Source organism: Mirounga angustirostris, unplaced genomic scaffold (genome assembly GCF_029215605.1).
Source record: "Mirounga angustirostris isolate CCGP_5_RB_7025 unplaced genomic scaffold, mMirAng1.0.hap1 SCAF_10, whole genome shotgun sequence".
Taxonomy (NCBI): domain Eukaryota; kingdom Metazoa; phylum Chordata; class Mammalia; order Carnivora; family Phocidae; genus Mirounga; species Mirounga angustirostris.
The window spans coordinates 114,843,576-114,857,720 of record NW_026991718.1 but is presented as its reverse complement, the minus strand read 5'-3'; the positions used below and the strand labels follow the sequence as shown (position 1 = coordinate 114,857,720).

The window sequence follows — 14,145 nt, the reverse complement described above, 5'->3', positions numbered from 1 at the left end:
AGTCTAGTTAACACCTGTCCCCATACATACAGAATTTTTTTTTTTTTTGATGTACAGAGTCAGTTTTTAAGTTTCTAAGCTCGCCTGGCCCCTGGGGGCCTGGAGGGGGTTTTGTGGCTTTCAGAGTCTCTGTCCTGGGCTCAGGGGCCGGTCTAATGGTTCTGTTACCTCAAGTCTGTCCAGAGTGGGTTTGAGGGGCAGAAACCTGTTTCCTCACAAGCAGTGACTCAACCCTCTCTCTCGGTGGCTGTCTCAGCCTCCATTGTGTTCCCTCCTCCAGGAGCTTCTGAGGAGAATGGCCTGCCTCACACTTCCACCAGGACCCAGCTGCCGCAGTCAATGAAGATTATGCATGAGATCATGTACAAACTGGAAGTGCTCTATGTTCTCTGTGTGCTGCTGATGGGGCGTCAGCGAAACCAGGTGGGCCCCTCCCCCACGTCTCAGAGCAGGGGGAGCCAGGAGCACGTGCTCCCTGGGCACTTGTGGTGTGCCAAGTACTCCATTAGGCCACCTCTCAGGATGGCTGTCTCTGGCCTTGCAAAGCGCAGGGCTCATTTTCCTTCTCTCTCTTTTACACATCAGGAAACTGGTCTCGTTCCAGAGTCCACAGCCTTTTCCACTGTACCTTGCCATGGGCAGCATTTCTGGGCAGAGCATCGGTGCCCAGGACAGGAGCTGGTGGTTTGGCCGTGTTACCTGACCTTGTTAATGTGAAGAATGAAGGTCACTGTGGCAAGATGACTGCCCTATAGATGCCCTAGAGGAGTTGCCAGTCTGATGGGGGCTTGGGGGGATGGCCAGAGCCAGGAGCTGTGTCAGCAAAAACTAGGCAGCTGCAGAGTGGAGGGGGCTCCAGATACCCTGGGGTTCCCTGAGCCTTGAAGCCGTTCTAGAAGGGAGGAGCAAGGGCCTGTAACCTACAAAGGGAGAAAGAGGGCTCTGGAAGTATGTAGCACTCCTCTTCAAGATAGGTGAGAAATGGCCTTCTCCATTGGCTAATCATTGTCCTGTGGATGAAAAAAAGGGTGTTGGGGGTGGGGGGGGTGGAGAGGGGGGCGCTCAGCAGTCCTTAAGCTCCTTTTCGAGTCAGACACTGGACCATCACAACAACTCTGTGTGAAACTGGTGCAGTTATCCCCATTTTGGATAGGGTAGCCAGGGAGAAGACTCACTGGAAAGATGACGTGCAGCATGGGGATGTCCTGAAGCACGTGAGGGGGCTGGGCACGCTGATCCCCCAGGCAGCCTACCAGGTAGAAGGAGCAAGCGCTGAGGTGGGAGTGTGCCCTGTGGGTTGGTGGGACAGTAGGGAAGGGGGGGCATGGAGTAGAACAAGCAGTGAAGCGGGGGAGGGACTGGGGGGGTCAGATTGCATCAGGCTTTCATAGGCCATTTTCAGGACGTAGGTGTTTACTCTGAGTGACTAGGAAGTCCTCCCTCTGGCTGCCCTATGGAAGAGATGATCGTAACCAGGACCAGCATGTTGGTAGAGGGGAGTGGTGAGAAGTGCTTCCAGATATATTCTGAAGGTAGAACAGGTAGAATTTGCTGATAGTTTGAATGTGAGCATGAGAGAGGGGTTAAGGGTAGCTTCTTTAACTCCTTCTAAGGTTTTTGGCCCAAGCAGGTAGCAGGATGGATTGGCCATTTATTGAGATGGTTAAGACTGTGAGTTAGGGTGTTGGGGGAGAGGGGTGGAAGCGTAGGGAGAAAGGCAAGGAATTCAGTTTGAACAAGTTAGGTTTGAATCAAGTGTCTGTTAGAATCGGCACCTGGATTATCCATACCTGGAGTTTGGGGTGAGGTCGGGCCTGGAGATAGAACTTGGGGGTTAGCCTACGGTTGGTATTTAAAACTAGGACCATGGATGAGATCCCACACTGACCTCCACAGTATCAAAGCCCCTTCTTCAGCATGGAATATATTTGTTATAAAAAATAAGAGTTGGGGCGCCTGGGTGGCTCAGATGGTTAAGCGTCTGCCTTTGGCTCAGGTCATGATCCCGGGATCCTGGGATCGAGTCCTGCGTCGGGCTCCCTGCTCAGCGGGGAGTCTGCTTCTGCCTCTGCCTTTCTCTCTCTGTCTCTCATGAATAAATAAATAAAATCTTAAAAAAAAAATAGTCACTATGCTTTACATGTGTTGGGTGCTTTTACCTTTTTTTGAGGCACTTTCACAGTTACTTATATTGGAATTTTTAGCTATTTGAAGTTACAAAACAGGTGGTGACCCCCTCTCCCCTCACTTGATGCTTGAGAAAACCAAGGTACAAAAAGGGCTTCAGGCTCCAGGCATCAGTAGAGCGAGGATTTAAACTCTGCTGCCCTGACTCTTTCTGTCCCCCCATGACTGTCCCGTGCTCCCCAAGCCTTCCTGTTACCAAGTCTTTGTGAATCAGTCGTTGTGGTCTCCAGTTCAGCTGTGTGATTACTGCCCTGCTTCCTCGGAAGGACCGTGGCCTGGCCTCAGGACCCTGCCCCCCCAAGAACCAGTGTTAGGCTGGCCCGGCCTCATCTACACGTCCGCGTTTACTGTGTTCCTCCTGTGTGCCCGGCACCGTGTGCATGCACCGTGCGGAGACGGGGCCAGCGAGGGGAAGGGTTTCCCTGGCCAGGCCTCCCAGAAGGCTCCTCCTTAGAGTGCTTATTATTGGGCCTTCAGGCCAAGTTCTCTGGCTAGTCTTGGCTACGTTGAAATCACTAGACTTGAAACTTTGCCCAGATGTTGGAAATTCCGTTTCTCTGGTGCTAATGTAAATAATCCGTACAGTACTTCTGTACGTCAGGCCCTGAGCTTCCCCCACATTACCTCACTGAATCTTTCAGCGGCTTCACTATCCCTCACTTTCTTTGTCACGTTCTGGTCTCCTGAGAGAAATGCAGACCTGTGGTAGGCCTGAAAGAGTCAGGCTTTAGGATCAGAACACCTGATTTGGGGCGACATTTCCACCACTGCCTTGCCCAAGTTGGTCCTGCTCAACTTGCCCTTTCCCCTTGTAAAATGGGATTTAATAAGCACTGGTGCTGTGCTCAGGACTCTACTTACGGTTTCTGACCTTATCCTTACAAGAGCCCTGAGAAGAAGTAGTAATAGCTTCGTTTTCTGTAAAAAAAATGTTTTTGATAGGTAAGTAATTCACACAGTTCTATATTAAACTGTGTAAATAAGTATCAGTTCTGGTTCTTCCATGAAGCATCTAATTTTACCAGTTATTCATATATCCTTTTAGAGACATTTTATGCTTATAAAAGCAAATATATTCCTCTCTTTTTTTAAACACAATCAGTATAGCATGTATGTATTTGCTTTTTTTTTTCTTTTTAAAGATTTTATTTATTTATTTATTTGACAGAGAGCACAAGCAGGGGGAGAGGCAGAGGGAGAAGTAGGCTCCCCACTCAGCAGGGAGCCCAAAGTGGGGCTCGATCCCAGGACTCCGGGATCATGACCTGAGCCAAAGGCAGACACTTAACCGACTGAGCCACCCAGGCACCCCCATATTTGCTTTCTTAATATTGAATCTTGGTAAATGTTCACTACATGTGAAAAAACCTCAATTCTTTTTTTTACTGGTACCTTATTCCCTTCTGAATGGATATACCATAATTTATGCAACTAATCCTCATTGATGGGGAGTATAGGTTATTTTTTTGGTATTACAAATAATGCTACCATGAGCAACTTTGTACATGTGTCATTTAGTATGTATATGGATCTGAGAATAAATTCCTCAAAGTAGAATTGCTGGTCAGAGGGAATGTGCATTTGTAATTTTTAGAGATAATACCGAAATGTCCTCCTTCTGCAGGTGGTACCCCAGTATGCTCTCTCAGCAGCAGCGTGTGAGCATGCCTGAGGCCCAGCTCACCAACACAGTATTATTAAACCTACTTCTTTGCTAATCTGAAAAGGTGAAAAAGTGGTTATGATTTGAATTCCTCTTAATATTATAAGTGAGGCTGAGCACTTTCCATATATTGAAGACTATCTTGTATTTTCCAGTGTGTATCCTTTGCCCATTTTTTCTGTAAGGTTGGTCTTTTTGCTTAAGAGATTTGTAGGATTCCTTATGGAGGAAATTAGCTTTTTGCCTGTGACGTGAGGTTGCTGGTATGGACCCACCTTTGCTTACTGTGAATTTTGCCATAGAGAATTTTTAAAGGTTTACATGATTGAATTGAATGGTTTTCTCTTTTGGCTTCTAGATTTACTTAGTATACTTAATACTTTAGAAAGTCTTTCTCATTGTGTGGTCATTTTTTTTTAATTCTTTGCATAGATTCTTTTAGGATATTTAACATTTAATTTTTTTAATATGTTTATCTTGCCGCCAGTTGAAATTTATCCTAGTCTGAAGCATGAGGGGTATTTTTATTTTTTAATGATAGGAGGAGGGAACAAACTAGGATTAAGAGATTTGATTAAGGTTACAAAGTTCCTATGTGCTGGAGGTGGGAGTCAAACCCAGGGTTCTCTGAATCCAAACTATGTTCCTGAAAGAGGACCCACCATATAGTGTGACTCCTAGAGTATTGTGGGGAATCTGTGAGCAGAGAATAAACGTGTATCTGTGCATGGGGGGAGTGCGGTGGGGCATTTAAACCTCAGCAGTCCCTACTGACTGTCGCTTTCTTTGTCCTAAAGATTGTTTTGTACATGCCAAGCATGAGGCTTTGATGGATCTTCGCAGCACGTTTGTCATAATGCTTTTGCCTTCCTACCCCATCCAGGTTCACAGAATGATCGCGGAGTTCAAGCTGATCCCCGGGCTCAATAATTTGTTTGACAAGTTGATTTGGAGGAAGCACTCAGCATCTGCCCTTGTCCTCCATGGTCACAACCAGAACTGTGACTGTAGCCCGGTGAGCAGGGGACGTGGCAACAGATGGGCTTTACTTGCCAGGGTAGTTGTTTCAAGATCTGCCATTGACCCTTTGAAATCTCATTTTTTTATTTTTGATTTTTAAAGATTTTACTTATTTTGAGAGAGAGAGAGAGCACGAGCAGAGGGGAAGGGCAGAGGCAGAGGGGGAAGCAGATTCCCTGCTGAGCAGGGAGCCCGATGTGGGACTCGATCCCAGGGCCCTGGCTGGGATCATGACCTGAGCCGAAGGCAGAAACTTAACCGACTGAGCCACCCAGACACCTATATATATATATATATATATATATTTACATTTATATTTATAATTTATTCATAAAGTCTGTATAATCCCATAGTGGAAGCTGTCTTGGAGAAGGGTCTGGCCCTGCCCCTCCGGCAATGCGGAAATCCCTTTGAAGGCCCTCTGGCCAGCTTTGCCTTGCTCACCTCCGGAATGGGGCGCTCACTGTCCTCCAGGCAGGGCCCGCCACTCCATGACCTAGTAGCAGATTTTCCCTTGTTCTGTACTCTCCCCGCATTGTATCGTCCATCCACCGATGGTAGTTTTGCCCTCTGAAACCATGCACCACCAATGGTCTGCAGACAAAAAGGGCTTTGGGATGCTTTCTTTTTTAGGGTCAAGGGCTCACCTCTGCCTGGCCTCTCTTATGGTGCCCTGGAGAGAGCATTGAACTGGGAGTCAGGAGGCCTGTGTGCCACTCAGCTTGTTAGGAGAGCTTGAATAAGTCACTGAATCTCTGAGCCTGTTTCTTGCCAAAGGAAGGTCCCACTCCCTTGCCTGCTGTCCTCATGGGCCATGTGGAGGCCTGGTCACCACCACGGAGGGGCCAGGGACTTGAAAGCGCCACACAGCTGTCAGTGCCATAGGTCCTCCCTGGTCCCTGTGCCATGCTCTGGGGACTTTGCTCCGTGCCTTACCTTTTGCCTCTCGGCCCATCTGAGTTTTTAATTTCAGGTGAATATATTCTGCATTTTGAGACATCTGGCTCTTTGTCAAAAACGACTTGGTGTTTACTCATTATGTTAATGTTCTGTTGTATTCTATCTCTTTCATTACCTGTAACATACTTTCTTTATGGTCTCGGATTGCTCCTGGAGTGCTAATACTTGTATTTGAGTCTTGAGACTCATCTTGGGGTGGAAAGTTGCCTCGTGCTCTGTAATGTAGCCTGGGCCCTGGAAGTATTTCTTTAGAGCACTTGGCTTTTGTCTGCCGGGTATGTTAGGGGTAAGTGTCCCAGGGCAGATTTTCATGTTGAGTGCCTTGGCCCTGGAGGTGTGAGCCCAGAAGCCTTCTCCTGGGGGCTCCCCTCCACCAATAGCAGCACCCCGACAGAAATGGGCATCCTTGCTAGCTCCCTGGGCTGGTAAGTGGGGGTTTCCTAACCCTTCTTCCACGGAGTGGGTATGATTCCCGGGCTTTACGTGGGTCCAGGTTTCTGTCTAGTCCCTGCAGGGCATTAAAACCCAAGCCCTGGGTGAGTAAGTGTCATTTCCATTTCTCCATCCTCCCCAGCTGCCAACCATCTGCTCTCGCGCTTCCCACTCTGAGCCCAGCCCTTCATTTCTGATTCCTGTGGATTTTCCTTTGTTAGGAACTTAGCCTCACATTTTAAAGAATTTTAAATTTATTTTTTATCCAAAGTGTTGGAGGGGGTGGGGGTTAGCAGGAAGGGTCCACATTAGCTTAATCCGTTGTTGGCCAGTTGTGGAGGTCAACAGAGGGTTTCTGGCTCAAGAAAAGTCCTCACTGTGCACGAGGACAGAGGCTCAGAGGAGCCAAGTGACACACCCAGGCTTTGGGCAGAGTGTTCTGTTTTCTTTGGGAACATTGTGAGGATGGTTTTGACATCAAGGATGCACGTGTGTTTTAGGACATCACTCTGAAGATACAGTTCTTGCGGCTTCTCCAGAGTTTCAGCGACCACCACGAGTAAGTACGAGCCGTCCCCGGAAGGAGAGTTGTTGTGGCAGCTTCGCTCGTCTCTCTGTGCCGTTGGTCTCAGCTCGGGAGGGCCCCCGGGCGCTGCGGGGCGCTGCTTCTCGCGCGGCCCTTCCTTCGTGCCAGGCGCGGTGCCGAGCTTGCCCCGGGCCCTCACGGCCAGCCTAGGAAGTGAGCACGGATGTTGCTGGCCCCTTGTTCCCCTTGAAGTCGATACATCTCTCAGCTGTCTGCCCCTGTGAACGAGGAGTGGACAGCTTGGCTCTTCACAGGGACCTCAGGTGGGCAGAGTGGGCTGAGTATTTGCTGACTGAACACGTGGACTCTTCTTCACCTGCACAAGGAGATGTACCCTCTCCCATTTTTTGGAAACACATTCTGCCCTCTCATTTTTTATTTTTCAACCTTAATGGAGAATATACAAGAGACTGATTCTCTGCTATAGGAAAAACAGTCCTGGGGAGGGATGAATAACAGCTGACCCTTGACCTTGGCACTGGGGACAGTGTGGTGGGGACTTTGGTGAGCTGGAATGCACAGGCAGTTACTGCTCAGCTCTGGCCAGCTGTTGGTATAGAGGAAACTGGGCCCACTATTGCATAGTTTCTGAGTTTTTCCCCCAAGGGAAGCTAGGAATTAAGATTTATGTGAAAGGTCCTGATTTTAAACGTTGGCTTAAATTCCTTTGAAATGTTGTATAAGCTACCAGAATGTGCCTGAGGACAGATGTGGTCAGGGGCCTCCACTTTGCTACTTTCGTCTGTATAATGTCGACCATCCTCTTTCAGAGGTTCTCTGTGTGAAGGACTTAAGCCCCAGGAAGTACGTGAACCCTCTGAAAATGGCACCAATATGTTCTGACTGTGTACTTTTTTCTGAGGAATTGGGTCCCTAACTTTTTTTTTTTTTTTTAAGATTTTATTTATTTGACAGAGATACAGTGAGAGAGGGAACACAAGCAGGGGGAGAGGGAGAGGGAGAAGCAGGCTTCCCGCCGAGCAGGGAGCCCGACGCGGGGCTTGATCCCAGGACCCTGGAATCATGACCTGAGCCGAAGGCAGACGCTTAACGACTGAGCCACCCAGGCGCCCCGGGTCCTTAACTTTCATCAGACTCTTAAGTCTGAGCGCTTGTAGGCGCTACGCTCTGGGGAGACAGTGATGAGTGAAAACAGCCATGACCCCCACTCTCCTGGAAGGGAGAAGGACGTAAATCATTGAATGTACAGTAACAGATGGAGATAGTATTCCTGTGGAGGGAGCATGGTTCTGTAAGAGAACATTTGACAGGGGTCGTGACCTGGCCAGAGGGTGGTCAGGAGCTCTTCTCTGCAGAAGTAACTTGTCAGCTGAGACCCAAAGGGTTGGCAGTGATAAACTGGGTGAAAAGGCAGAGTGAGAGGCTGACTGTTCCAGAAGAATCCGCTGCAGGAGGGAGCGCCGTGTGTTCAGGGAGGCCAGTGTGGCGGGTGATGTGAATGAAGGGGCCTTGGCTCAGAGTGAGGCTGCAAAGGTGGTTGGTGGCCCAGCCACAGGGCCTTGTGGGTCATGTTGATGGGCTTGGATTTTATATATTCGAAAGCTTGTGAAATTGTGGGGGCGTTTTTGACAGGGGGATGATGTGATCCGAGTCCCGTTTTCTAAAGACCTCTCTGGGTGCTCTCTGTATTGAATCAGTTCCTGGGAGAGACCATCTAGGAAGCTGACTTGGGTGTTGCCAGGCTGAGAGGTGAAGGGCGCAGGAGGGGGAGTCACAGCCGACTCGGGCCCCCTGGTGGGAATGCTGGAATAGGGCCAGGTTTGAGAAGCAAAATGGAGAGTTTGATTTGGACATCACTGAGTTGGAAGTGCCTTTGAGAAGTCAAATAGAAATGTTCAGTGGCAAACAGAAGGCCTGGAGATGTTGAGGGAAGGGGCCTTGTTAGTGAATGTGGCAGGTGGACAGGTGGGCTTGGCCTGAGCCCTCTGCCGCCTCGGGCAGGTGGTGTCGGGGGAGGGCACTTGGGGGATTCTCCGATTCTCACCACAGGAAATGGGAAGGCCCACTAGCCCAGTGCCTGTCCTTTACCCCCTTCACCCCATCTGTTTCAGGAACAAGTACCTGCTGCTCAATAACCAGGAGCTGAACGAACTCAGTGCCATCTCTCTCAAAGCCAACATCCCTGAGGTGGAAGCTGTCCTCAACACTGACAGGTGGGTGGCGTCAGCTCGGGCCCATAGCGGACCCTGGCTGCGTGCGTGCCCTCACATGTGCTGCCGGTCCTTCCTCACTGACGGGGAGCTCCAGCGTCCTGAGGGCGCCTGGGCGTCAGGCACTGTCCTCACATCACCTGCCTTACCTCTCTGGGGCCCCCAGCAGCCCTAGCAGGGAAATGCTGTCATCCCCTCCACAGAGCGGGGAGCAGGGACTCGGAGAGGTCACTTGCCAAAGGTCACATATGCTCTGCCCGCTCCTGTGTCGCTCAGCTCTGCTGACATGCTTCTTTCTTGCCTTTTGCCAACTCCCATTAGCTGGGTTATGCTTGCGTCACCTGAGCAATAGGGAGGTCACAGGCTCCTGGGGGTCCGGGCAGGGAGGACTGTATCCAGCACCAGGAGTCCTAATTCTCAGCCTCTCTCTTTTTTTTTTTTTTTTTAAAGATTATTTATTTATGTGACAGAGTGAGATGCAGGGAGAGAGGGAACACAAGCGGGGGAGTGGGAGAGGGAGAAGCAGGCTCCCCGCAGAGCAGGGAGCCCGATGCGGGGCTCAATCCCAGGACCCTGGGATCATGACCTGAGCCGAAGGCAGACGCCTAATGACGGAGCCACCCAGGCACCCCCCCCCCCTTTTTTTTTAAAGCAGGAGAAATCTGTTCAAATGAAACCATGCATAGTTCATAATGTCTGTAGGGGATAAAAGTAGAGTTGTTCTATTTGAAGAGGGAACTTAAGGGCCTAGAACCCTTGCTTGCTTAACCCTCTGTCCCCCGTGATGCAGCCCGAGTCATTTCCTCATCTAATGTCTTTGCTTCCTAGACCAGGAAGCTGAGGCCCGGAGGCACGGGGACTTGGCCAAAGCCAGCTGGAGCTGAACGTGGGGCCCAGGGTACTCCCTGTCTCACCCTGCTGGCACAAACTTTGCCCCATCTGGTAGACTCTGTTGTGGCATTTCAGACTCACTTTGGTGTAAACAGCTCTCCCTCCAGCAGTTCTGAGCACAGACTGTGGGTTTTTCTGGCCTCTGATCACTTGCTAGTGGGTCTGGAAAGGGAAAGCTGGCCTGAGAGGTGGTGTGAATTCACTTGGCTCTTCGGTTCTAAATCTGCAGGAGTCCTAGGGGTGCTCTGGGCCCAGGCAGAACAGGGGAACCTCCTCCGGCTTGGAAATATCCCCAGGTGTTTTCACCCACCTAAAGTAGCAGAGAGATCCAGCCCCAGGGCCCCAGGACAACAGTAGTCCTTTGGCCAAATGGGACTGGGCTCTGTCAGCCTCAGGTCTGCCACCAATGTCCCTGTTTTCTTCCAGGAGTTTGGTGTGTGATGGGAAGAGGGGCTTATTAACTCGTCTGCTGCAGGTCATGAAGAAGGAGCCAGCCGAGTCCTCTTTCAGGTAGGTCTGGGGACAGGCACCTGCCACTCCTGAAGGGCCCAGAAACCTAGTGTTTCCCAAGTGGTTAGAAATACCTCATTTAGTTACCAGCTCCCACCCTGGACATCTGACTACTGTGGGGGAGTGGGGGTCCGACTCAGCAGGTATGTGTGAGCTTCTGCTGCATACCAGCCCGATATTTCAAGAACTGACCAAGCATTCACCAAGTGCCTACTCTGTGCTGGCATTGGACAGGTGGTAGGGAAATAGGAGCTATGGCCCCTGCCCACAGGAGTTCCCTGGGTTGTGGGAAACAATGAAAAGACACCTGTTCGAATGCAGTGTGAAAAGGAGCCGAGCCAGGACCTGCGCTGGGAGCTGAGGGAGCAAAGGAAAACCCCTTTCCCAGCTGGGGGCTGGTGGGGTGGGCGGGGACAGGGAGGGCTTCTCAGAGCTCCTCCTGCTGGCTGGAGATGGGTCATGAAGGCTGTAGACAGAAGAGCGGCTAAGGGGAGGCATTCTGTCAGGGCTGGGGTGTGATGCGTCAGTAGGCTCCGCGCCCTCATATGCCCCCCGTCAACTCAGCCTGACCTGTCCAGACTTCCTTCCCCTCATTGATCCCATCCCTGCTCCCTGGGGCCACGTCTTCCCTAGGACAGCCCATCAGAAGTGAGCTCAGTGGCCCAACTGCACATGTCTGTCTGGTTCCCTCTTGCATTCCCGGCCTCATTTTCCATTGTCCCCCTGTTCTTGTGAAAGGTCAAAGCCTAGAGTGCATTTTCATATGTGACCTACCGTAACCAGCCCTTGGATCCTAGAGTCCCCTACTCTGAGACACAGCTGCTTCCAGACAGAACCACATAGAGGGCTATTCCCCCACTGAACTGTCCGCTCCATAAGGACTTACCCTCGCTGTGTCCCCAGTGCCTAGTATGAGGTCTGACACCTAGCAGATGTGCAGTAAATGTTGAATAAATCAAAAGGCAGCAAACATCTCCCAGCGCCTTGGTGAATGGAATATGGGACAGAAGAGGGCAGCCTTAGCCACCTGGGCCAGGGGTCAACGTTTGGGTCGCAGGTTTTGGCAAGCCCGGGCTGTGGAGAGTTTCCTCCGAGGGACCACCTCCTATGCAGACCAGATGTTCCTGCTGAAGCGAGGCCTTCTGGAGGTAATGGCCTGGAGGAGCCAGGGTGTTGGGTGTCCCGTTCTCCCCGCAGTCCCATGCATTTGCTCTCCTTCCTGAGCCCTAGACAGCTGGTCAGGAGCAGACCACATCTCTTTTATTTTAAAACGCCAGTGCAGATTGCCCTAGGACCTCCCCTGAGTTTCCAACTGTGGGTTCCTGTAGTTGCTTAATGGATGCTTGAGGGAGCTGGGGGTGCCCATGGAAGAGTGGAAGAGTCTGAAGTTACCCAGTAAGGCCTTTTGACCCTGAGGATATTTTGCTGTTGACCAAAAGTTAACTTCCCTTTATTGTAAAATAGCCTTGAGAAAAAGCAAAATTTATAAAAGGCAGGGAGCAAACTGGCCAAAGATAGAATTGGTTTTAAAAAAAATTAAAAAGGGATACAAACAAGAAACTGACCCATGAACTGTAAAATCCCTAAGAAATTGATCCAAATTAGCATAACTTCAGGAAAATGAAAATGAAAAATGGAAACAGTTGAACTATCATAGAAAACTTTATTAAGTTAAACTGGTTTTATGTTCCTGATAAAAATTCATTGATTTAGTATAAACTTTTTTATTCATAAATATGAAGACAAACCATGGGGTCAAAATGTGTCCCGTGTCCTTAAACCCTGTGCTTCATTTACTTGAATGGCCTCAGTGCTCAGGCAGGGGCCCATGTGACTTCTGGAAACAGCTCCCCTCGCCTGCAAGCTGAGGAGCCCTAGACAAGCAGGAGAGCTCATAGCTGCCTACCCCAACCCACTGGTGAGGTGCATTAGGCCCAGCCCCGCCCTTGGAGCTCCCAGCGTCCCCAGATGAGAATCTAGACAGGGGAACAGGTTCCATCAGCTGATGTGGATGCTTACTCGAAGCAGGCGTCATGGGGTCGGGGCTCTGTGCCCGGCCGGCCGGTGGGAGGCAGGCAGCGGGCAGCTTGGCTGAGCATAGCCTGGGGGCGGCAGCCACATCTGCCGGTTGGCCCCAGGGCTCAGCCACCTTCCTGCCTTTATCCTGTCCTCTCCCACCCCCAGCACATCCTGTACTGCATTGTGGACAGCGAGTGCAAGTCAAGGGATGTGCTCCAGAGTTACTTTGACCTTCTGGGGGAGTTAATGAAGTTCAACGTTGATGCATTCAAGAGATTCAACAAATACATCAACACTGATGCAAAGGTAAGACTAACCTGGGCTCTGGGGGGTTTGCTGCGTTGTTCAGAAGTTATCTTGGAGGGGCGCCTGGGTGGCTCAGTCGGTTAAGCGTCTGCCTTCGGCTCAGGTCATGAGATCGAGCCCTGCGTTGGGCTCCCTGCTCAGCGGGGAGCCTGCTTCTCCCTGTGCCCCTCACCCCCGCCCTGGTTGTGCTTGCTCACGCTCTCTTGAATGAATAAAATCTTTAAAAAAGATGATGAAGTTATCTTAGAGCCCTGGCCCTCGCTAGTCTTCAGGTGCTGGTTTTAAATTGGAGAATACTGGGGAGTCAGTGGGTAGTCACCCGGGCTCTGGGCCAGGGCTGCGCTAGACCCTGGCTGTGCGGGGGTGATGGGCGCAGCTGCTCTGGGCCCGTGACACAGTGGGAGCAGGTGGGCTGTGACATGGCCCTGATGTGGGGCGGTGGGTGCCAGGCCGAGCCCCGGAAGGGCAGGACTCGGCCTGGGGTGTTAGCCTCACGGGCTGTTTGACAGAAACACAGCTCAGGCTAGTTGAAGTGAAAATGAGAAGAATCCAGCACCCTTCGGTGCAAAAACCACTGGGCTCAGTGCCCGATGTGGCTTGAGCTCCTGCTGGGGGGCAGCTCACCCAGCTCGTCCGGGCCTGGGTAAATGGGTGCCCCTCTCAGCGAGCGGGCCTGCCGTGGGCCACGACCGTGTGCCGCGGGAGCCTGCCACCGCCCGTCTGAGCTCGGGCCCCACTCCAGTTCCAGGTGTTCCTGAAGCAGATCAACAGCTCGCTGGTGGACTCCAACATGCTGGTGCGCTGCGTCACTCTGTCGCTGGACCGATTCGAAAACCAGGTGGACATGAAAGGTAAGAAAAGGCCGTAACGGCCGGGCGAACCGGTCCAGTGCGGCCACGCTGGTGTCCGACACCCAGCATCTCACAAGGAGACAGACACGGCTGGACGCAGCTGCCCAAGTGCCCACGTGGCTGGGGTCAAGGTTGTGGCTCTCCAGGAGATTTTCTTGGCTGCTTGACTTTCCTGTCATCTGTGCTTCCTTTCATATGACCCACATTTTAATAAAAGTGAAGACACTTGCTTGTTGCAAGCAAAATGCAAAAACCAAGCCGCCCCCGCCCCCGCTGGAATTGCCTGCAGCGAGAGGGGCGCAGGTGGTGAGCCGAGGGGAGGGGGGGCCGTGGAGAGAGGTGGCCCCTGCACCCACTGAGGGAAGAGGGGGCTTCCTGGGAGGCAGCACCGCTGGAGACGCACGTGTTCCCACCGCAGCTGCTGCGCCCGTGGCCCCCGTGGCCGCTTCATGGTCGGGCTCCCAGCTCCGGAGTCGGGTCCCTGGGGTGGGCCTGGCTGGAGGCCTGAGCCCCAGACCGGCTTCCGAGCCTGCTCTCACACCTCCGCTC

At 51.5% G+C, this 14,145-nt stretch overlaps 1 protein-coding gene across 2 annotated transcripts in view; it reads left to right on the top strand.

Annotated features, from left to right (window-relative positions):
• TRPC4AP (transient receptor potential cation channel subfamily C member 4 associated protein) overlaps nucleotides 1–14,145 on the top strand; it is a 65,773-nt gene that overhangs the window by 49,314 nt on the left and 2,314 nt on the right. The window contains exons 9-16 of one of the 2 annotated variants that reach the window (XM_045885655.3): nucleotides 281–423; nucleotides 4,734–4,865; nucleotides 6,763–6,821; nucleotides 8,921–9,022; nucleotides 10,337–10,420; nucleotides 11,478–11,568; nucleotides 12,605–12,745; nucleotides 13,488–13,596. In XM_045885655.3, coding sequence (XP_045741611.1) covers nucleotides 281–423; nucleotides 4,734–4,865; nucleotides 6,763–6,821; nucleotides 8,921–9,022; nucleotides 10,337–10,420; nucleotides 11,478–11,568; nucleotides 12,605–12,745; nucleotides 13,488–13,596 — 861 coding nt within the window. Of the gene's footprint in view, nucleotides 1–256; nucleotides 424–4,733; nucleotides 4,866–6,762; nucleotides 6,822–8,920; nucleotides 9,023–10,336; nucleotides 10,421–11,477; nucleotides 11,569–12,604; nucleotides 12,746–13,487; nucleotides 13,597–14,145 lie in introns of both variants that reach the window. The other variant, XM_045885654.3, reaches the window with a different exon arrangement.